The sequence below is a fragment of the Sander vitreus genome, chromosome 18 (genome assembly GCF_031162955.1).
Source record: "Sander vitreus isolate 19-12246 chromosome 18, sanVit1, whole genome shotgun sequence".
Classification (NCBI taxonomy): domain Eukaryota; kingdom Metazoa; phylum Chordata; class Actinopteri; order Perciformes; family Percidae; genus Sander; species Sander vitreus.
This window is the reverse complement of record NC_135872.1, coordinates 6,520,200-6,545,787: the sequence shown is the minus strand read 5'-3', so window position 1 is coordinate 6,545,787 and position 25,588 is coordinate 6,520,200. Positions and strand designations below refer to the sequence as shown.

The 25,588-nt window shown below is 39.2% G+C and overlaps 1 protein-coding gene across 1 annotated transcript in view; it reads left to right on the top strand.

Moving 5' to 3' along the window:
- LOC144533167 (exostosin-1-like) overlaps window positions 1-25,588 on the top strand; it is a 251,624-nt gene that overhangs the window by 190,990 nt on the left and 35,046 nt on the right. Inside the window, exons 3-6 of the mRNA XM_078274367.1 lie at window positions 3,176-3,269; window positions 10,487-10,594; window positions 16,078-16,197; window positions 22,793-22,925. Coding sequence (XP_078130493.1) covers window positions 3,176-3,269; window positions 10,487-10,594; window positions 16,078-16,197; window positions 22,793-22,925 — 455 coding nt within the window. The remainder of the gene's footprint in view (window positions 1-3,175; window positions 3,270-10,486; window positions 10,595-16,077; window positions 16,198-22,792; window positions 22,926-25,588) is intronic.

Here is a 25,588-nt window from a genome sequence, read left to right as displayed (position 1 = left end):
ATTATAACTGATGAGTGTGGACAACAATAAATGTACCCGTCTTCTTTGTAAAGTGGTATTTAACTAGTTTGTGTTTTTTTTTTATCTGGCTCCAGACACATAATTCCTGTCAGGTCTCTGCATTGTTCATTGGCCTTGTATTTTTCTTGTTGTTGGGTTACTTGCAGGGTCTGCTCCCTTCATACCTAGGGGCAATCCCACCGGTGCCGTGTCAGCTTCCAGCTCAGTATCACTTATATAATATTCCAGATTCAGGGCACAGGCTGCAGCTCAGGACAAAGCAGCTCTACTTTCTCGGTACTGTCCAAACATGGCTGATTAAACAAGACGTGTTCCCAGGCTCTTTCATCAGAGATAAAGATGACATCACAAAAAACAAGTCATGCAGGAGTTGAATCAAAGTCACAAGAATAGGATTTTGTGATATGCAACAGAGGAGAATGTTGTGAAGATTTAATTGTAGTAAAACTGTTGTTTGTTGTTATTCCCAAATAACCATCTTATATATATACATATATAAACATATGTGACAGGCACTCTCTCTCTCTCTCTCTCTCTCTCTCTCTCTCTCTCTCTCTCTCAGCAGCACTTAGAATGACCTTGTCTTTTGGTGACAAACTGGACACTTGACATCTTATTTTGCTTTCAAACACAGACACACACGCACACATGGACACGCACACAGGTGTCTAGTGGTGAGGTTGTGGGGACAGTTGATCCCCAGACAGATTAGGCTGCAATCTGAAATCTCCTCAGGCCAGCCCTGAGATCATATGTACACACAAACACCAACACCTACTCACACACACACACACACACACACACACACACACACACACACACACACACACACACACACACACACAGGACTCAGGACTGTAGAAACATTTTTAGTTTAACTTTAGAGAAATATTTTGTGTACAGGCTATTTAAATTACATCGATGTTGTGTTTCCAACATTATTTCCATACAGAGCCTTTATTAGCCTTTGTAATAGTGCGTTCCATTTACCGAAGCTGGGAATGACGTCACACCTGAGTGTGAATGTGAATGTGTTCCGTTTACAAGTCGGATTTTCATTGTTTTCATCAGCTCTAGCCAGGTTAGCCATTGTTAGCAATGCCAGTTTATAACAACGTATTACGTTGTTTTTGTGCATACAAACAGCGCAACATTGTCCACAGGTAGAATATGGACAACGCTGCGTGTACAACTGATTTAGTGAGATACAAATAACACCAAAGTGCTTATAACTGTACGTTACCACAGCTTTCACAGCTGTTGATGCACGGAGCAGCCAGGTTGGATTTTTAGCTTGGGGTACTCTGCGGTTGCCCGAGTTCCGAGTTCGGAAATCCGAGGTCAGAGGGCGCGTTTCTGACTTTGACCTCGGAAAATCTGAGTTCCGAGTACAAATGGAACGCACTATAATACTAACCCTAAAGGTTGGCCCAGCAGCCTCTGGAGGATGTGTTGTTGCTGTTGTTTATAATATATAATATATAAGTGACTGGACACCTGATTGTCCAGCTGTTTAACTGACCAGCCAACATTCAGTATGTTGTTGTCATTTCCTTTACTCCACCAACAATCTATGTTTTCAGTATATAACACTCACCTCCTTTCGGCATGAAAGGTGCTTTTGAAAAGTTTGTTGCTTGATTCTTTCCTGATAACAGCAGCTGCTCATAGTGTCGATTCACAGCATTTATGATGGAAAAAGGAAAAGTTATCAAAATGTCCCTAGCATCTTCTCAAACCACTCCTGCAGCATAATCCACTTCTCTAATGATCGTGTGGGTTGAGTGTTTCCCAAACATCTCGGAATTCCTGGAGTTCTATAACTCTACTTTCCGATCCTATTAAAAAAAAATTAGAGGGGACAGGTTGGAAAATGAATCCTTCACCTTTGAAATTCATTGTTACTGCTGTAAATCCCAGCTGATTACAAGCTGCTGTCCTCCACGGAGGAGCAAGCTTGTTTGATACTCAAAATATATTTTTGGTGGGTTCCTCGAACCTTGCTCTGCAGTCTTGCTAGCATCACCCAAAATTGGCTAACCCTTCAGTTATACCTGCCTGACCCTACCCTGAGGGGCAGCTATAACTCACGCTAAAACAGTTAAATCAGTAAAATATTAGTATAATTCTTGATCTCACTTGACGGACAAGATACACTATGCTGTGGGATCAACAGTTTAGCGAATCCTTCGCTGAAGGTAGCCCTGCGTGGAGGATTCTCTCTTCACATATCTTGATCAGATGAAATGTGTTAAAGGCCATTGCTGTTTAATTGTATAACCGCTGTGGACTACTTCTTTTTTCTCTAGCACATTTCATTATTTATCCACTGTGTATCTTTGGATTTGCTGAAGCTGCCGTCTTCCTTCTACAAGCACACATTTTATGAAAGAGATCAAGTCCTTGAAAGAAGTCTTTGCTAGCCATTTAGGAGTAAGCTGATTTAGATTGTTTTTTGAAACATACATGTAAGGATTCTCAGGAAATTGCAACATGGAAACAAAGATTCGGGGTTTGACAATAATTTTTCTCTTTGCCCTTTGTTTCCTTTAGCTCTCTAGACTCTAGATCTTATTGCTACCTGGAAGAGCTCTTGAGTTTCATGATTATTCTCTTTCTCTCTCTGTTGTCCTGTCTTTCTTTTTTCTTATACATACTGTGTTAAAGGAACACGCCGACTTATTGGGACTTTAGCTTATTCACCGTAACCCCCAGAGTAAGACAAGTCGATACATACCCTTCTCGTGTCCGTGCGTGTTGTAACGCTGTCTGACGGTTCCACCGGTAGATTAGCCTAGCACAGAACCTGCAGGCAACTGGTTCCAACTAGCCTACTGCTCCAAATAAGTGACAAAATAACACCAACATGTTCCTATTTACACGTTGTGATTTGTAGACTCGGTTGAACCGTCAGACAGCGTTACAACACGCACGGACACAAGAAGGGTATGTATCGACTTGTCTTACTCTGGGGGTTACGGTGAATAAGCTAAAGTCCTAATAAGTCCCTTTAATGTTCTCTGATAGCCCATTAGAGGAGCGTGTACACTAGGGAAATGTACCCCTTTCCTTTTATACTTTTAGTTTCTTTGTCTTGCCAAGATCTTCCTCGCTCATTGTCTAACCTGATTTTTTTTTATCTGTGTTTGTGTAGGTTCGACTACCAGGAGCTGCTCCATAACTCCAGTTTCTGCCTGGTGCCCCGGGGCCGACGTCTTGGATCCTTCCGCTTCCTAGAGGCCCTGCAGGTGTGTTGTGTTGTGTTGTGTGTACGTGTGCGTATGTGCAGGGGCGCTGTATATAGGGGGGGAAAGTTAGGACAATTCCAAGGGCGCATGACTGACAGAGGCCCCAAAAAATAGGTAAAAACTAATATAAAATTATTAAACCATCATTATTCAGTATATATATTTCAAATATAATAATAAAATTAATGATCTCTTTGTTTTTACTTGTTTTTGGCAGTAAAAATTAAATATCCCCATTGACCAAAAAGTAAACATCCATATTGACCGTGTGACAGTGACGGTGTTTAGTTGCAGTCAGTAGAAGCGCTAGAACTACAGTGACCACAATGTTACCAAGTAACGTTAAATCAAAATCTTTTTAACGTTTTCAAAAACGGAAAGAGAGAAAAGAGAGAGAGGAAAGACAAAGGAAAGGGTGTCAAACTGTAACCCAGTTTTTCACCAAGAAAGGTGGGTAGCCTATAGTCTGTGAGTGGTATTAACCTGTTGGCTTAATGTCCATAGTGAAATAAGCTAGCTAGCTACAGACTAGTGTTAGCCTACATTTAATCACCATTTAATCAGTGCAGGGAAACGTTTAGCAAGATATTCATATTAAATCATTGTCCCTGCCCCTTTTAGCAGACTTAACAACAGATGAGTCAGCAGCACCCCAGTCTCCCCCTTACTGTGCCCCTCCCTGTCCCAGAAGGTGAGCAACATTGTGTTCAATGACATGCCAGTTAGCATCATTGCAGGGAGTCTGTGGGGATTTCGCTGTCTCTCTTGCTCTTTTTGCCATTACAAAAAAGAAAATATTTATTAATGACAGAAATTCAAACACATTAATAACAATTATTTTCTCACATAATGATCATTATGAAATAAAATAAAAAAAACAACAACCTACTGTCTGTACTGGATGCTGGACAGTTGGAAACAGTGAGTAGCTTACCTGAGTCTGCATGTAAGATACAGACAATATTAACTGTATTGAACTACAAGAAGCAAGACAGTTGCAAGCCTTTAATTAGAGTTATGTAAAGCTTTTGATGGGACAGTTAGGTCCTAGAGATGTGGTGACAACAGCTGCGCAGAGGGGGCCCAGTTTGATTTTTTGTCATGGGGCCCAAAATTCCCGGCGGCGCCCCTGCGTATGTGTATGCGTATGCGTGCATGTACACAGTACATTATGTGTGTTTGTGCTGCAGTGGATTATGTTTAAAGCATATGGCAATTGTGATTTAATTTATATAGCACCTTTGATTACACAGAAACCCAAAGTGGTTTACATTAAAAACAGCATAAACATTAGAACAAAGCATAAACAGAAATAACAATACAGTAAAAGCATCAAAAAGACAATTTATAAAAACAAAGAAAATACAAATTCACCCATCCTCTTTTTATTTTCAGGAGTTCATTTAACTTATTTCTGTCATTTTTCGCTCCCAGGTCAAAAGGTCAAAATGTTGCTTCAGTGCAAAGTTTCTCCACACTGTCAGGATGTAATTGTTCAATCCTTTATTATGTTTTTTTTATATTCCAGGCAAAAAAACAATAGCATTTCTAGAGTCAAAAAAATATCAGAATCAACCTTTGAAACCCACAGTGTGAAATGTGTTTGGAGTTCAACAATATCAACTCCTCCTCAGGTGAAATACTTCAGATTCCCAGAGAACACGACATGGTATTGCAGAAAAGTAAAGTAACAAGTTCCTTTCTCTGTTATTCTCATTACTGGTAAAGGCTTATCAGACAGCCTGTGGCGCTCCAGCTGGGCACAGCAAATCAGAGAGTTCCTCGTCCTCCAGCAACAGTTGATCTTATTACTATTGACAATCTGTCATCCCCCTGACACAGAAAATGCTTGTTTCTACAGATCTACAGAGAAAAGAAACGTCCCTAGACCGCAGATGTGTTCATATTTCATTAGCACCTCGTCTCTATCTGTCTCTGTGTTGTTTTGACACTAAGCATCTCACTCTGTCCCGTGTCTGCCTCTGGCTGACTTGTTTACCTTTTTCTTGTTTTTCCTCACTTTCAAATGATGTATTCTGTTGACGACACACTGCACACTGAAGTTATAGGAACACATAGATGGTGCTTGCTAAGTGCCCCCGCAGTGCAGAACCTGTCTAGGCAACAAACTGCTCGGTTACGTTGTAACCTTGGTTCTCTGAGTAAAGAGACTATTTCTCCAGCTGTAGGCCGCTCGGAGACGGTTCCGATCAAACTATCAGTGATTCCACGCCAGCATAGGTGCTTTTATAGATTATAGCATAGGTCGTGGCCGGGCAAGCCGGTATGTCTTAAAGAAGTATCCACATACCTGACCTCTGGGGGATCATCCCCGTACATATGGAACGGTGGAGAGTCTCGATACGATAGAGAACTAATTAATTTGGTTGAGGATCTTGGTTTGGGTTAAAATGAATATGTTTGTTGTGTAATTTACAGAGCAAAAGTAAGTTCAAATACGTCAACACTGACCGTTGCTTTCACATGGGATATGAACGGCGGTCTCCTGGGTCAAGGTCCTGTGTTTGTTTAACTCGTCCACCCACCCTGATCTCCTCAATACTCAGACTTTGTCGCTATTTTTGTTTTTATTTTTATTTTTTTTACAATAAACATTTTTATTCTTATTTAAAACAAACAAAACACTCAAACAAAACACAAAACATACAACTCACAACAGGACCACATCACCTCCCCGTCTGACCCCCCCCCGCCATCACCACCTCCTGAAACAATTCGGTTTTTCCCCTTCTCTCTTCCTTAACAAGATAAAATTACATACATACTGTATATAAATAATATCCAATACAATAAAATAACAAAATAGACAATCTGTCAACCAAATAACCACAGACGTTGTCGCTCTTTAAAGTGGCTATATGTAACTTTCAGTTTGTGCTGATTCTAGCGGCCGCTTTGGACAAAAGCGGTAGTGTTTTTACCACACCTGCTGTCGTAAAGCTCTTTTCTTTACGGTGCTGTATTGCCCACTGTAGATTACTGAGTTAGCATTACCAAGAGGTCATATAGTCGCAATGAATATTTTGCTTAAGTTACAGATGCATCGTTGCATTTCCAGTGTTGCATACGGTAACTTAGCCTACTTTGGATGTATCGTGAGCTAAACTGGGTAACGTTATCACTGTCACTGTGTCACGAGCCAAAACAATAGGAGATTGTTGTAGCATCCAACATAATAATAACTTAGATTAATACAGCGCATTTCATGAAACCCACGGACGCTTGTCACAAGTAACGTTACAGGGGGACAAGGAAAAAGAAATAGTAGGCCAATACAAACACGGACTGAAAGGAAAACCTCCGCACTAAATGGAAGGGGACATAATTTAATGTTCGTTACTGACGTACAACCACATGTGTATTTTAGGAATAAAATAGACATATAACATTCCTGAAGGCCACTTCAGGATGGGTTTTGAATCATTTACAATTGTCTCCATCTGTTGAAAGCCCAACCGAGTGTGACTCGGATTATCGTTGTCTTTCACTTTCCCTTTTATCTTTTAGTTGTTCTTTGTTTAATTTCCTTCTTTCCTGTGATAGTCCTGCCCCAGTATCCGCCATAACTACAACAGATAACTTCTAAAATAACATTAAAATACAATTAGGCTTATATAAAGACATCTCCTGCTTCCTTTTACCTGGCTCCGCTGGCATACGCTAACACTGGCTTTTCCGGTGTTACAAAGAAATCTGTGACCCTTCAGAATGTGTTACTGCAGCGCCGTCTACCTGCCGCAAATCATAATGTGACTACGCTGGAAAAAATCGGACCCGGGCTGAGGCCTTACTAAAAACTATATAAAAATGGCGTTCTTTTCACTGTTAGTCTCGTTTTCTGGTACAGGTCATTTAAGATCATTGTATGAAAAAATGACTGGAGCTTTGGAAACATTTAAAAGTTACATATAGTCAATTTAAACTACGTCACCTAACTTTTTCCTTAGAGGCAGCTGTGCATGTCCTGGCTCACTATCACGTGGGATGTAGTCTATATCCACAACGTTCCACTTCCGGGATTGCTCCAGTGCCGTTGGAAATTCCGCCGGATGTCCCTCTTTTCGGCCGGATGTCCTCAGATCTCTGCAGGGTAAATCCAGACAGCTAGCTAGACTATCTGTCCAATCAGAGTTTTCTGTTGCACGACTAAAACAACTTTTAAACGTACAGGTTCGGCCAAAACAAGTTCCTTCCCGAGACTATTTTGCAGAGGCACGTTGGCTCTGTCCGGCGCTTAGCACCGCCCAAGACGATTGTGATTGGTTTAAAGAAATGCCAATAAACCAGAGCACGTTTTTCGCCCATCCAGAAATGCTGTGTGGACTTGCCAGACCCTCCTCTGCAGCGCTGTGGAGGAAGGTCTGGCAATGCGAGACTACGTGGGATGTATATGAATTATAGTGCATTACTTTCATAGATAAAAGTACGACCAGTGAATGAAGACAGCCTGCTTTATTGCACTTACTTAATTTGGTTATTTATCAGGGACGACGTACATTAATAAACATCAATATGATGTAAATGTGTCAGATTTAAGAAAAAGAAGAAAAGAAACAAGACATGGACTTAACTCACCTCTTTGTAGTCTGTACTTGACACTTTTTGGCACCATCGTTATTATTTTTAATTAAAAGTAACGGGCAAGGACATGCTGAGCTTTGTGTTGACATTAAAGGTTGAAAAAAAAAGATATAAGGAAAGGTGCACAAAGCAATAGAAAAACTGATTGGCAGTACTTGCAATTAAACGTTTATTTTAAATGCATGCCAATTATTTTAATGGCCTTTTCAGCAAATCAGACCCGAAAAAAAGAAAGAAGAGGAAAAGAAGTGTGGAAAGTTAAAAGTAATCATTAACATTCAAAGGACAGAAAAACAAAGAGACACGTACGAGGATGACGGTGAGAAACAGACAAGAAAAGGAAAAAGCCATCTCACAAAGCCAGACTAATCAAAGCAGCGAGAATCTGCGTCGACAGGTCACTGATCATGCACTCGGCATTTTGTGAATCTCCTTTAATCTCTCAGCTTCACTTGATTGAGAATCCAGTCGAACTTGAACTTTAAATGAAAATACCAGACGTATTGAATTGTTTCCCTCCCACTTTTCTCTGACACTGCTCCGCTACTTGAGACAACACAGACGAATCCCTCCATACAGTATGGCATTAAAGTAAAGCCATAAACCTTTTATAAAAATAAATTTTTTGGGCATTTCAGGCCTCTATTTATATAGGACAGCTGAAGACATGAAAGGGGAGAGAGAGAGAGAGGGAATGACATGCAGCAAAGGGCCACAGGGCAGAGTTGAACCTGGGGCCACTGCGTCGAGGAGTAAACCCTCTATGTGTGGGTGCGCGCTCTACCAGGTGAGCTACCCAGGCGCCCAGCCATAAACCTTCTAAACATTCCTGGACTAAAACTGCAGACTATGTCTATGACCGTTCTGAATCTCTTTTATGAAAAACTTATATTATTGGTATTTATAAGCAGTATGTCAACCCTTAATGAATGGTACTATTCATAAATATAAGGTGATTTGAGGTGTTAATTAATGCATTTGTCAACAAAGATGACTGCTCATATGGCTGGTGTATAGTCCCCGTATTGTCCATTGTATAAACTTTTGTACAGCACTATCAACTCTGCTGAAAATGTTAAGTATTTTTCATTAAACCTGCTTTCATAGATAAGAAAGGAAACTTTGGCTAGTTCCCATTCGTATTAATTTAATATCTGTTATATAATTTAAACTGAGAACATAATGAAAGTACACCACGGGATTATGAATGAGGCATACAATATGTGAAAGCAAAATAAATTATCCAGAAAACTGCATATTTTCCAGGTTAATAATTACACCATTTGATAGCGCAGCAGAGTGCACAATCAACTCCTATCCATTAACCACGAATGATGCACACTTCCAAGAGCCTCATCATAATCTGTCTTTCCTGCAACAAAGAGAGCTCCTGTGGGACATGAAAAGAGCTCCTGATGGATTAAGTCGCATTAATGAATCCTCTAAATATTTATGCAAGCAGGGAAAATAAATAAATACACTTTATTAATCTTTTTGGCAACTTCGTTTGTTTCTGCAAAACTCTCATATGGAACACTTTGAAAGAGTCTCATTAGAGAGGAAGTGCCTAAGAGGATGATATAAATCCCTCATAGGGAGGGAAAAATAGATCCTTCCCAGTGCTCTGCTTTAAACTTCTGGTTTGACTTCATGTGTTACTGGGATTTTTCTCCCTAGCTCTCAAGCTGTAAAAACTTGTCAACAGAAACCATTTTATTTTCTTCTTTGAGACAAAACAATCTTCTGACAGAAAAACGTGATACGTGATGTGTTGCAAACTAACAATAACATCTAATACTTAAAAAAGTAGAAAATAAATTGACACTGTATTTATTTTATTTTATTCTACCTTTATTTAACCAGGAAATAATCCCATTGAGATTTAGAATCTCTTTTACAAGGGAGTCGTGGCCAAGACAGCGGCATCAAAGTCTCAACATACAGTAACAAACAGCAAGCAACATACTTAATACAAAACAGAAAAAATATATTGAATATCAGAAACTATATCAGAATATCAGAACTAAGAATATCAGAATTCTGTAACAGGACATGTGCATTCAGTGGTCAGGAAGTCCTTTATCCTATTTTTAAAATCTTCCTTGCTAATAAAATAATCTAGATTAAGGTGACTTTGTAGCTCACACCAAGATGACAGAGCAAAAGCACTTTCACCAAACACAGTACGGGTTCGAAATATGACATACATCATTTGTCCGTGTGACCGAAGGGTGCAGCTACCGATAGCATTAGGCGTCAGTAGAGAAAAAGGCAGCTTGTGCAACACGGCCTTATAAAGAAAGATATACCAGTGTTCCATTCTACGGTTGTATAAAGAAGACAAAACCTCTTTCCTCTTTCATACAACTTGCAATGATGAAATGTACACTGTAGACACAATATCTCCCTAAAACAAACACACACACAAGGTTAGGTGCTTCTCCATAAATCATTATAATTTTATTCATGTGAACTCTGACAATGTTTGACTACTCCTATAGTCCTTTTCTTCATCCGTTATATAAAGATCATTTGCTGTCCACTATCATTTGTTCAACTCCGGTCCCCCAAAAAGAATGATTTTCTTTTGCTCTCGCTTCTCTCTTTCCTAACAGGCTGCTTGTATCCCGGTTATTCTGAGTAACGGCTGGGAGCTTCCGTTCTCTGAAGTCATCGACTGGAGAAAAGCCGCCATCATTGGAGATGAGAGACTTCTGTTACAGGTAAAAAAAAAAAAAAAGATGGAGGGATGGAAGCATAAAGGGTGGATGTCTTACAGGAAGGATGCACAAGAGGATATGCAAAGAAGGGACAAGGAGGGACATTTATTATTGCATTATACAATTACAGCAGACAGGTGGATGGAGGCGGTGTTAGAATTACATTGTGGCTTTCAGGGGGTGGGAGCGTACTTTAGTGTACACATACATGAATGGAGTGACATATGCAAAAGAATAACTTCCAACTACCTTGTTATTACCATCCCATGATAATTATGAGCACACAGTCTCAAATGCAGAAGATTTTCACTCAAAAGACAGCGTGTGATGCATTGAGTGCGCACCCACGCATGCATAGCCACAGCCGGAATAGGCAGCATTGTGTTTATTAATAATTTAATAATTGTTTAAACCTTCCTCACATTCTATAGCATCAGAAGATAATCAATCACAAAGATCCAGCTGGGGCGGATTCAAACACAGAAGCACAGCACATACATCCAGACTCGCTGTTAGAATCTATAGGAAAAGATTTGTGCTCCAAATCTATTAAGAAATGGACGTTTACTTGATAAATAGTGATTCGGGACAACAGTTTCTGAGCAAGAAAACCAACCAGAATAACGGAGAGTTTGGTATTATCAACATGAGGAGTTGTTTTTGTGGGTTGAAATTAAATTAAATTTCAGCTCAGTGTTTAATTAACTGTTAGCATATATCAACACATAACGGATGTGTAGACACTCAGTTCAACAAGGAAGGGAAATCTAATTGCAGTCATGTGGCTTTTAGTAAATTGTATTTCATTCTGACATGACAGCTGTGATATTCCCTCACACCTCCGCCAGGAACTATTTTTATCTGAGACGGATTATTCTACAATTCTCTCCTTCTGTTCCTTTTAATTACAGCAGCGTGCAGAAGAACCTGTGATATTTACATTCTCTAATTACTTGCTTTATTTCTACGCGCCACCTGCATGACCTATACAGCCACCTGGATAACACAGAGGTGTGAAAGTGTGTGTGTGTGTTGGAGACTGTTCGAGTCTCCCTTTAATTAATGTCCCCTATCAGCCCTCTCGATCAACAGAAGTACGTTTTCAGGATAATTGCCTGACAAACAACAACAAACTTCAAACTAGCAAGTGTTACCGGCCTCAGACCTAGAGGTATCTGGGCAGGTACAAGGCCACAGGCTGGATAGCACTGTGGGTTGGAAAGAAGTGGAGATACAGAAAGTATGTCTTTCTCAAGCATGGATGTTTATTTCTGAGCCAAATATCTCTCTTTTTTTTGTTGTTTTAGTTTCTTTTCAAAAAGTTATTAAATAACAATGCCAACAGATAGGCCTAGCACACACTAGGACACTGGACAATTAACACATACAATTATAAAATACAATATAATTATATAAATATCTCGATACTATGAGATCCTAAACCATAACTTTAGCCATTACATGGAATATATAATATATAAATGGTCTATAATTACTCTGAATACAATAAACAAACCAATATGTAAAGCATTGGTATAGATCAGATAAACTATTATTAATAATTGTGAAATAGATACCTAGTCTTACGGTATAATATATCAAAACTACATCAACAAATGACACGTATAGATCATATTACATCTTGAAACAATTGCTATAGCACATTCAAGTAAGTAGACACAGGCTACATGGCTATCTTGCTATCTGTTAGATTATTCCTTTAAAGTGAACACATACAACAGATCAGAGGCTACATTGGATTACTTCTATGAACTACATTACAATACAAACAACCTTTTCATAGATCAAATACCAAGAATACTATATTAAGATTTAAACTGGTTACGTGATGGTGTGATAATCAATCACCAACACAACGCATCAGTCTGCCGTTTGCGTGTGTGTCTACAGGCACCAACTGACGGCGGCGTAGCCTCCATAGAACATTGACAGGCTCTGGCTAACAAAATGTATACTGAACAGAGCACCGGCAATACAAACAAAATGATACAAAGTACAGAGAAACTTAATAGACATTACATGTTACACTTAAACATACTGATGTTCAATCAACACGACACAGAAAGACGAGAGAACGGAATCATCACTGACGGTGACAGGCTAACTTCAACTAGCTTCTGCTAGCTCGCTAGCTAAAGCTGTTAGCAAATACATATAAACACCTCCTAATAACCTTTCTACACAGAACATGACCAAATACATCATATAGACAACCGTACTGGTGATATACTCTTTTGATACATATTAACAGAGATTGGAGAGGTTCATTTAATGGATACTACTCGTGCAGAGCAGGTTAATGGGTGTGGCTCTTTCTTTAAAAACAAAGCTTCCCAGACATCAAGGACACCTTGAAGCAGATTATTTTGTTTCCTGCCTTACTGAGACACCTGGCAAGGTGGCCAGACTTCAATCCGTTTCTGCAAAGGAAGTGTCAGAATAGACTCCTTCAAGCTCAGGAATTGGGCTTTATTGCACAGTCAATTAAAACATCATTAAAAGCATTAAAATACCCAGAAACCATTTCATTATTTGGTGTAGGTGACACAATCTGTACAGTATAATACAAATACAAGAATAAACATGTTTGTGGTTGGTAAACAGATAGTGGATATTTACCCTCTTTCTTTTTTTTCCTCAGTTACAAACACACGCACACAGACAGACAGACACATACACACACACACACACACACACTTAATGTTCAACACAACATCGGAGCTCTAACACCTGCTGAGATAGTTGAATCTCATTACTTTCAATTACATCACTGAGAACTGCAATACGTGACTGTTTAATATGTAGTTTCTATTCCCCCTGTGGAGAGGAGACATGAACAACACACAAACACACACACACACACACACACACACACACACACACAATGCCCCTGCTGAGAAACATAAACACTATTAGAGTCAATCGAGGGGATGAGAATTGAGCTGATTCGATTGGTGTTGTTTATATTCTACCTCAGAGAGCTGAACAATTAAAGCTTGCTCTGCTGTTGACGGATCCTACTGACGTCAACAGCAACAAGACCTCCTTTACTGTGTCTTCAGACTAGAACTCTTCATTTTAACGCTCTTTTAGTTTTCAGATTTCCAAAACTAAACTGGGAATTTATCGTTTATCTTGTACAAACAAGTAGTTAAAAAGGTGTGAAAGTCAAACAGAAAATTAAAATGACTACAAACTGTTTTGCCAGATCCCTCTGCATCAGCAACCCTGCTGCGTAAGTGAAGGTAAATGTCATAAATATGACTGTAATATAACTGGTTAACAGTGAGCTGCAAATTCAAAATATAACCATGCCAAAAGTAAACAGTTAACGGTGAGGATCATGAATTAGCAGGTTGGGTGGTTTCCTCGTGCAAAAGAAGAAGAAATACATGGGTTTATAGGGGCACAAAGTATTTTATTGGCAAAGTTAAGAACATCCAAGACAGGCTCAGCTATGCTGGCAGCTACCTCATGGGGCTTTAAGGAGTTGTGGAACATGATTAGAAGCCCATTGATCACAACATGAGGAATGAAGCCAAGCAGCTCACAACTCTTTGATTGAAAGTCCCCAAAGATTTTCCTGGAGGGCGACCAATGTTTCAAGCTTTGGTTGCTCTTAACAAACTGATATAAGCACCATCAGTCACTATTACACTGACCATGTTGGCACAATAACTTTCAGAGAAGAGGATTTGTGTTTTTGGCCAGAACAGCAGAAGGGCCCTGGGCTCAAACTCCACCACCACCTCTTAAGGGCTGATGAGGCTCTTCAGGAACATTGGCTGCAACGCTGCTCATTCCCTTTTCAGCTTCATTGTCAAGCTGAGCGGGTCAGCTGAGGTGATGTCTGACCTCATCAAGGAGGTAGTTTGTTTTTCTCCAAACTGAGCATCAAAAGAGCTTCCTGCTCCGTCTCCATTGGTACATCAGGAGGTTTAGCTCCCTTGTCAGGTTGGCAGGATCCTCGTCTTTCCTCCTTAATTTCATCCCACCACTGCCTCTCCCTGAGGGTGGTTACTGCTGCAAGGCACAGACAGCTGCTCAGCCCTCCATGACAATGTGAGCTGGGACCTCGGCTTGCTTTTGGTGCACCAGGAACAAGATTCCAACAGGTCTGCAGAGTTTTTTGGTACATGCCGTCGCAGAAACACAACTGAATGACAGGAAAAGAAATGAACAATCATTAATACCTTGCTGGAGCAGTATGTGGTGTACGGAAAGTTGAAAGTACAGAGATACAAACTCAGTTAGGTTTGAATCTTACTTTTGTTTTGAAGGTTTTCTGTTCTTTACCAATGTTATGATGTAATAGTTTTAATATCAATGAGAATGATTTGACAAATGAGCTTCCATTGTAGTGCTGAAATAATTAACTGATGGACAGAAAATGAATTGGTTAAAGCACTAAGCTGGTTCCAGCTTCTAAAACGTGAGGATTTGAGTGTTGATCGGCCAAATAATGCAAGTATCAAAATGTCAACCTGGGCTCCAGAAAATTGGGGGCATTTTTCAATGTGTCCTAACGTTTTGTAGACTGATGACTTAATTAAAAGAAACTGTCCTACTCTAAAGGACAGATTTCCAAATCCCAGGGGGTACTTCTTTACGTTCCAGGGGGTTTGTGGAAAGAGTGTGCTCAGCTATCTTGAAACAATAGCAGTAATAATATTATATACATTGCACATATTTGAGTTTAGGAGTGAGGATGATTTTTACAAAAAAAACAACAGGACTCACCATCCCACCAACTGAGCCAACTATAACACCTGAACACCACTTGCAAGAAGTGAGGCAAAATAGATAGCTGAAGTAATAGATAAATGATTGAAATGTCCAGCTTCTGTCCCTCCATGTGGTGTCAGTATGAATGCAAACTTTACCAAACCCACTGACAAAAGAAACCAAGTCTTAGCATCAACAATTCCAGGATCATTTGTGTAAAAACATATTGTACAAATATCCACTTTTATATAATTGAAAGTGGTAAATAACTGGATTTTAAAACACATTTGGAACAGGAAGGTGTCGGTGAAGGAGTTCTTAATCACGTGATAGAGCTGTGTACGTCAGACACAAAAAAGGATTGTTCTGCTCTGAAGCATTCATTTATTTAAAGGCCCTTCCTAGTCGACACTTAAAAGTATCTACCATACGTGTGAAGAGAGTATTACAGATGGACAGCAGGTGGTTTAGTTACCAAACTGTCCTGGGGATAATGTAGTTGACAGAGCAAGATGTGGGGGTAAAAGAGTCTTCAGGGAAGAAAAGAATTTCCTCTAATCTCTTCTGCACGTCCACAGAATTACTTATGCTTCCTCCACCTGTCTGCTGGCTTTAAACTTTTTTTTTCTTCCACACACCGGTTCTAATCCTCTCACTCAACATTAAATCATAAAATCTAACTCAATCTATCTCACTGTCATTTTTGTCCTCTGGCTTTTCTTCCTCTCCTCTTCCTCCAGGTTCCCTCCATTACCCGGTCTGTGAGCCGTGACAGGATCTTGGCTTTCCGCCAGCAGACTCAGTTCCTCTGGGACGCCTACTTTTCTTCTGTAACCAAAATCGTCTTAACTACTCTGGAGGTAAGCTTGGAGGGGGGTACTTAATGGGAGTTTTGAATTGAGTTTTGTCAGGAGAGCCTGATTCAATCAACCAAACGGCTATGTCTTGTTTTATACTGTATATCGCTGCTGGCAATGTCTCACCTCCCAGAGAGACACATTTTAAAAGAAATCTTTCTCCAGTTGTCAGTTATATTTTTCTAGAGGTTAGCTGAATGTGCCCCCTTTTTTCAGCAATGTTCAGCTCCATATTCATACATTTCCACCCAGAAGCTGCTCAGAATGAGCAGCCTTCTTGCACAGAGGATAGCGGCACTAAAGTAATTGGGGGTTCTTTGTCTTGCTCAAAGGCACCTGGAAAGTAGCTTTTGATGGTGTTTTGGGGGATCAGGGTTACTTTTTGTTGTTTTTTACAAAACTGTATTTTTCCACCAACTTCCAGTCAGCACATACAAATCATCTTAAATACAACTTCTCAGCACAACATGTCAACACTTGAACAGTCAGATCTGAGGTTACTGTGACTTAATTTGACTCCAGTCAAATGGAAATATGATTAACGCCGGCTTTAGATTTTAGACTTTTTTGTATTTTCTTGGATTTACTTTGACTTACATTTTTACACAGACAAAATCCTAAATGGTGATGTTTCTTTGCCCAATTGGAGGCAGCGAAGAAAGCTGTTGACACAACATTGAAATGCAACATTAGCATTTATTCAGAGTCCCATATTCACTCCCCTTATAACTCTGTTTTGGTCTCCACCAACTGCTACCAGCTGTTTAATGCTCTATGTTCACCAGCTAGTCCCTAACATTGGGTGTCTGCCAGTTGGTACTGAGCAGGCAGCACACAGTCGGTTTAGGTAATTAAGGTAATTTCATCCATTTATACATAAAATATTGCTTAATTCAGCTTTAAATGATTCTCCTGAGTTAACTGCTTAATGGTTACATGAACACATGAACAGTAAAACATGAACAGTTAAAGCCAGTTCTGAGACATTTGCTACTGTATGATTGTTTTGATTATGATCTAACATGAAGAACCATTGTCCATCTTATTAACGTGCAGCATAAGTAATACAACCAATGTCGCTGGCAAATATTAGGACAGGCACACAGTAGTCTCGCATTGCCAGACCTTCCTCCACAGTGCTGCAAAGGAAGGTTTGGCTAGTCCACACAGCATTCTGGGATGGGAGAAAAACGTGCTCCAGTTTATTGGAATTTCTGTAAACCAATCACAATCGTCATGGCTAAGCGCCGGACGAAGCAACGGTGCCTCTGCAAAATAGCCTCGGGCAGGAGCTTGTTTTGGTGGAACGTGCTCGTTCAAAAGTTGTTTTAGTCATGCAACAGAAAACTCAGAACCCTGCAGAGATCGAAGGAGCAGTTAACCATAGTCCTCATAAATCCACCGGAGAAAGTGTAGAAAGTGGAAGGTGATGGACACCCGGCCAAAAACGAAATCCGGCGGAATTTCCGGCGGCACCTGAACAATCCCGGATATGAGATGTCATCGATATAGACTATGAACACAGCAATCTGAGAAAAGAAAAGAAAAAGAAAAGTTTCATTTTAACATGACATGTAGGGTGGAAACAAGCATTTTAAAATTTTAAACACAATGTTGGCATGAAGGGCAGAGTGTCAAAGTGTCAAATGTGAAGGAGGTCTGTACTGTCTGGCAGCCCTCAGGTTAGAGAGGCTGCAGTGTGTGTGTGGGTGTATCTGCCTGCTCTCAAGACTAGAAAACTAAAGGCTGCCTCATTAAATGACCTAGCTAGTGCCAGTGTAAAAGATGAACATGTCTCATTGGAGTATAGGAAACCTTCCTCCTCTCATTTTCTTCTCTGTTGTTGTTAGTTCTCTTCCTCACAGCCTTAATTCAGTCCTCGGGGACTGTTCGCTCTCTGTCGCATCTCTGAATTCAGACACAGAACATAATAATCCTCTTAATTACCACCATTGTCATCATCACACAAACATCAGTACAATCGCTATGATGTCTCTTGTAGCACACATTATTGTTTGCAATTATCATTACATTCTATCATCACTTGCATCATTGCATTAACATTGAAGTCACCATCGCCACTAAACCCCAAGCTCGTTCAGATGGGATTAGAGTCCGAAACAAAATCTAGAGATATAATTACTAACACTGGACATCAGTCATTTGCATACACATTAAAATTACATTAAAATCACTGAATTTTGTCCTCAGTTTAATGTTTGAAAATAGTGTGAAAGTGCATTTTTTAAGGTTGTTTTGAACCACATACATTTGAGATGTATTGTCATACAGTGCATAGTTTGAAGAATTACACTTTGGAATAGAAAAGAGAGTTCCTTTATTAATCATAATTGAAAAGACAGTGCTTTTTACAAACATTACTAATGGGAAAAAAAACAAATTAATTTTTTTTTTTATTGTGCCTTTGAATGTCTTATAATGAACTCAGTTTATTCAACAGCAATCAAGATTAATGAATGTTGCCTGTGTACTGTAATACACTGAACCATTTCAGTGGATTAAAGTGACAGGAATATAGAACATGAGCCCACTTAAAGTATTGTACGTTAAAGTGTTTGCATTAAGCCAACTATCTATTTGTAGATAGCAGAGTATAACAGATTGGTTGATCAACAGACAAGTCTCCTAAATCTTGACCTTAATATGTTTCATCACCTTTCAGCCTAATAATAGAAATCATTTTCAAATTGGAGCATTTTTTCTCTAAAAATCAAAGCACAAACAACACCTTAGTGAAACCCCCAACTGCCCAGAGCTAGCAGGGTATGAAATTAGACAGAAACCCACTGACAGCCATATACTGCTACAGCCATACACTCTGCTGGCCAGATGTGCTAAAAAGTCTGAGCCAGCATGCCACCAGGCTAAATGAGTGAAATGAGGCGTTGTTGATAACTGTTGTGGCCCACATACTGACAGTTGGTGTGTGTGTGTGTGTGTGTGTGTGTGTGTGTGTGTGTGTGTGTGTGTGTGTGTGTATTGTGTGAGCTGGCTGTAAGTGCCAATTTTCCACAGTTCATCAGACAGCTCTGAAATTGGAGGGGAAACCAGAATGCCTCAAAAAATGTGTTCTTCCATACTTTATTCTCAGTATTTTATAGATATTAAAATAGATTTTAAATATTTTTTATTTAAGTTAAAGTAGTTTTGTTTTTAATAATCTTACAGTGGATATCAATTATTTATCAAAAATCAAAAGAAAAAGAGCATTTTTGTTACTTTTAAATCCTTTTCACCGTCACAATAAATGTCATAGTTTGTGGTCACTTCAATCAATCAATCAATCAATCAATCAATCAATACATTATTTACAGTACTCTAAAATTAAAGATTAAACATATAGATAGTGATGTGCCTTATTTAAAAGCATAATAGCGTAATCATACAGTAACATCATCAGATTAGGGTGTATTTTGGTGGTTTCCATACATTTATATAGCATTAGGCTTCACTCACTCAAAACCATCACACCTTTAGAAAGTCTGCTGGGTTTCATCAGATGGGGACCTGGATTTATCGGCTGAATTGGTGACAAGCGGAGGGGAAACCGAGCTAGTGGTGCTGAGCTTTCCTCATATGAAAGATATTTTTTCGCTCAAATCCCCAAAAAGCTGGTCACCCAGCATCTGCTGAGCCAGCCGGCTACATGATCATCCCTCAGCCAGCGTCAGTCAACACCTTTCATCTCTTAATAATGGAACACAAATACAGTATGTGTGTGTCACTCTAACTTTGTATTTGTGTTGTGGCTTTCTTTCATTCCTGCCATGTCATAGGAAATATGTGTTTTATGTGTACATTTACTCAAGTACTGTGCTTAAGTACTCCTTTGAAGTACTTGCACTTTAGTTGAGTATTTTCACAGCATGCTACTTTATACTTCTACTCCACTAGATACTCATTGAATAGATTCATTATTTATTAATCCCCGGGTGAGAATTCTCATGTCACAGCAGCATCAAACCAAACTGAACAATGAAAAGTGCATAAAAATATACAAATATATTTTAAATAAAAAAGAGTACTAACGGAAAAGTTCAAAGTAAAAAAAAAGCCCTTTATACATGTGCGTACATTTGCAAATTGCCGTAAGGTGTGCAACATGGATGTATACTGTGAGTTGTAAATTGAAAAGATGTACAATTCAGAGGGAAATATTCTACTAAACTACTTTTATGTGCAGCTATAGTTACTTTACAAATGACATGCAAAACATATGAAGAGCTTATAAACTGATATGTTGCTATAGATGAAACTATCTAGTATACAAAATCTGCTCCACTTTGACCAACTACAACAATAAAACGCTACTTAAAGTGCAAATTCAAACATCCCTTATAATAATTCAGTAATATAATATATAACAGTTTAAAACTCAAGCAGGCCATTTAAAGCTATAGTGCGTAGTTTCTGTCGCCCCCATGAGAAATTTTAACCGGCAATTTCCACTGGATGCGTAACGGCTGCGGATCCACTGCGGAACGGCGGCGGAGTCATTAGGTTTCCATTAAAGTCAATGTGTGTATTTCCACTGACTGCGGAACGTCTGCGTCCCTACTCCGTCCCAGCTCCGGCGGTCCACAGCCCTCCGGAGCAGATACGCAGAGCTTCTATTTTTGCCGGATGCCGAAGAGCTCTGCAGCAATTCAGCACACGGCAGATAGTGCGGGACAGGAAGTCGAGCACAGAAACAAAATAAAACATCCGGTTAATTTTCAAAATAAAATACACCGTGCTCACGGCGGATCATATTTCCCTGCACTACACCTTGAAAACACAGCACAGAGTTGTTTCCCCTCTACTCCTCTGGATGGAAACAAACTGTTGTTGGTTTTGTGGTTCTATTCTACGTGAATTCGCTGAGATCTTGTGGGTCGAGAGTGATCGACACATCTGTTATTAACCCCTAGGTTCATTTTGCTCCGGGATTGTCCTTTAAGTAAAGGATTTGAATACTTCCACCACTGAGCAGCAGTGCAGAGTCCTTAAAGGAGCTTCATATTTCAAAGCTTTTAAAACTTTACTATCATTTTAAAACTAATAGTGTCATGAACGATAATAATTAAGAAGGAACCCGTTAGTCCGACATGAGTTTAACCTGCTTTTTTATTGATAAGCGTACACGTTTTCGAGTCATTCACTGGGCGAACACAGATGACGTCACAACCGTGACTATGGTAACCTGCAGTCATCTAGCATTACATCTCCCCCTTTTACTGGGTAAACTAAACATTTTAACCTGAGATACACATCTCATCATGTGTATCTCACATGTTCAACATCTCACATGAACATTGATGTAATGAACTTAACAGTCTTTAACTCTAGGACTCTGGGGTAGATTGTCCTCCATCCACAGCAATGTAGAGATTATTCTGCCCTCCATAGTTGCTGTTCCTATGTGGGTTTGTTGAACAGTCCTTGAGTGATTGCCGTGTAACCTCAGCGTCACCACATTGAGTGTGGACTCAGATATTTAAACAAATGTTCTGTTGACATCCTTGTTGCTGAACTTTTGTGACGTTTGTGTATTCAGAGGCCCAGCAGCAGGTTGAAGTTGTTCCATTGGTCTTCCTCTGAGGCCCCCTAAAGACCCGCAGCACTCATCCGACTAACCTAACCTTTGGTAACAAGCCAGATGGATAATATTAGCTAAATAACTAATGGACTCCTCATGTTGGGAGCCCGTTGATGCCCCAAGTGAAGCAATTCAAGGTCTGTTCCCCAAGCAGCAGCTGCCGCTAAACAGCTGCCCACTTTAGTTCCAGATATTATCACATGTCTGGAGTTAGAGGGGAAAGTGTAAAGAGGCCATTATGAGGAAGGTTGTTAGCTTGAATGAGCCATATACAATTTATTGTTTCTGGATCAGATATGATAATGGTAAAATAGAAATATAATAGTGATAAATACTGAATAATATAGTATAAGTATATTCCTAAATTGGCTTCAAATTAAATTCCAAACAGTCTTTTAAGGGTGTATGTGTATGTTGTCACTGTCATGTGTAAAACCACTGTCTCCAAAACTAAATGTTAATAGACCCAAAACAACAGCCTTGTGTTTGGCTTTGTGACACTACATTTTTTACAATTACACAATTTAAATATTAAGCTTAGCTGAAGAAGTGAATTTTCTAAAACCATGAAGGAAAATCCCTCAGTCTAAAAATATAGAAGTATCTAAAACTGTAAAATTTGAAGATACGTGATTTTCTTTGGACATGGATATCATATGATATTGTGCGGTATCTGTCTGTATGGATACTCTAAATTTGAGAAGCCGTGTGAATGAAATAAAGAAACAAATAGGAAGAAAAGGAAATGAATGAACTAATCACATCTTTCTCTTCCTCTCGTCACAACTTTATGTCTTCACTTCTCTTCACTCCTCATGATTTCTCTCCCCTTTCCCACTTCACTCACTCCCTTCTGTTTCTTATCTTCACCTTTGTGTTTTCGTTTTTATTTATTTTTTATTTCATATTAATTTTTACCTTGAATCCTTCTTTTTTTCCTTATCGTTCTCCTCATATGCTTTCTTCTCCATCTGTACTTCCTCTGTCTCTTCTGTCCAGATCATCCATGACCGTGTGGACTCCCATGTGTCCAGAAACCGGTTGTTGTGGAATTCTCTACCTGGTGGTCTCTATGCACTTCCCCAGTACTCAACTGACCCTGCCCAGTTCCCTTTTTATTATGCCATACTGGGTAAGTGTTGATCTCATCAAATTAGAAGAATGATTTGGCTGAATGCTGTTGTCATTGATACGTTAACTCAAGGGCGTAAATCCCAGGGGGGTCGGGGGAATCAGGACCCAGCCCCCCCCATCTAAGGGTTGCCCCCCCCCCCCCCTAGAAAACCATGCTGTGTATTGTAAATAACATAAAGATGTATACTTAAAATATCTGTGTCAGTAGTAAAACAATACAAACCCCAAAAAATGCTTTTTAAGTTTAGAAACATTTTGAGTTCCCCCATCGGATGACGTTGTTCTTTTCTCAAATGGAAATGATGCTGAGTAATTAATGAATTAGTCATGACAAAAAGTTTGCTATGTTAGTAATATAATGTAACGTTACCTAGCTTGTTTAATAGCTTGTTGGATAGAAATGCACCCACTACAACTAACGTTACCACAGCGATAAGCCTAACGTTATGTGTGTGAACTGATATTAGGGTTATTATCATAGACTGTATATTGAAGATCTACAGTTGTGTTTTGTTCAGTATGATGTTAAGTGGCTGATCAATAGGTTTCCTGCAGACAGTGTGGCTCATGTGGCTGTCAGGGTTAGCAGATGAGCTTTACCAGTGGCTCACTAATTTACATTATGATCAGCTAATTTAACAAGCGTACAAAAGTATTGTATTTCTTTTATATGGGGACACTTTTTCAAAATAAGTCATTATGTTTTAAGGTATTTTTGTGGCTTGATTGTAAACAACTTAAAATAAATACATGGTTTTAAAGAAGAATATTTTGGTCAATTTAGTCATCTTTTTCATTGAATCAAGAGAAACACTGAAAAGAAGGATAATGGTACAGTCTCCATGCTACACTAATGGTAGTATTAAGGCTTTCCTCTGTGTACACATGTCCTCTACGAGTACAATTGTGGCTGTATTATTTGTGTCCCCTTCAAAAATTGCTCTTCAGAAATGTTATGTTTATTACATAACCCCCCCCACTGTTAGATCAGCTTTACGCCCATGCGTTAACTTACAGCTTGTGTCCGAACCCAACTTCATGGTAAGGTACTTTAAAACCCTTTGTTCCCTATTGCCACAATCTGCTTTAAAATCCATACTCCACTGAGACACAAAGCCATGAAACACATATTTTTAGATTAAGTGTGACTTACACTTCCAGAGTCTAGTGTTATCTTTGAGTCCATCATAAATAAATGTCCACAAATCTGTTTAGAAATCATAATAAAAAATATACTTTTATATAACTCCAGAACTTGCCTTAGAATCATTACATTTTTAAGTTTTCGTCTGCATCAGTGTAATGCAGGTGTTTGTACATCCATGGGTACACTGCAAACAGGAGCTGCTAGCTGCTAATTTGACATTGATTAGAGAATTTTCCAAACTGGAAACAAACTATAATACTGTAATACTTCCTTTTACATCCAGAAAGCCCCCCAGTTGTCTCAATTTTGTCTGAGAGGGGACCGCATAGTGTCAGACTTTGAAAACCTCTGCCAAACCAAATGTGAAAAATGATGTTTCCACACTGCTCTTGCCAGATATGACCTGTCAATCTTAGATGTTCTGTTAATGTAGCTGGAATTCTTCCAGGTTTTTCTTTATTTTAAGTAAGACGATGCTTCTGCCGCCAAGAGCTCTTGCTGGATGTTGGCCACATCAACCGGACTTATACCAGGACACAAAAAACATCAGAGACCAGGAAATGTACAAGCTTACCTCATGATATAGATTTAATTTTATATATATATATATACATATATATATGTGATATATATATATACTGTACATATATATTTATGTGTGTATAGATATGCTGTCGATAGCAGTATTATATACTTGTAAGCTGCAGGCAAAGAGGGAAAAGAAAGTGGCCTGGTGTGTGTGTGTGTGTGTGTGTGTGTGTGTGTGTGTGTGTGTGTGTGTGTGTGTGTGTATACATACGTGGGTGTGTGTATAGATATGCAGACTGGTGAGACTGAGGCTCTAACTCAGATCGATGTTTGTCTTTCTCTGAGGAATTGTGGACACAAGGGTTAGAAGGAAGAAAGAAGAGAGGGATCGAGGAACAGAAGGAAAGATGGGGCAGCTTGGTTTATGCCACTGCAGTAAATCACTATTTTAGCTGCTGCCATTTCCAGTGCTGCTGCTCGGGGAATAACTTGTCGTCAATGCCGTGTGTACAATGGTCTCACTCTGCAACCTTCCCATAACGTGTTATTGCAAAGCAGTTACAACTTCTGCCTGGTAGTTTGAAAAAGTTTGACTTACTGTAGATGTAATGGCCTCAGGAGCTGAAAAGAATATCCTGATTTGATGGCTCAAATTACATATGCACTTTAGTTTGTGAAAACGTGTGCTGTGGATCTACTCTAGGTTATAAAATAATAAAAAATAAAAAACATTTGCTATGACAGTATGCTATAGCTGTACAGGACCCTTAAGGACCTTTCCAGAGGAGAGTATAAAGAATGGAACTACACTGATCGAAAAAGGAAGGAACAACAGTGTCCATTTAAGATATACTAAATGTTTCTCTTTTTAGATCACGTTTAACATAAATATGTACACATTATTTGCCACTACCTGATTCTGTGTATGAAAAAGATCAAATATTTCTTAGAGGCAAAGGTAAATTGCAATAGGTGGAGCCAAATAA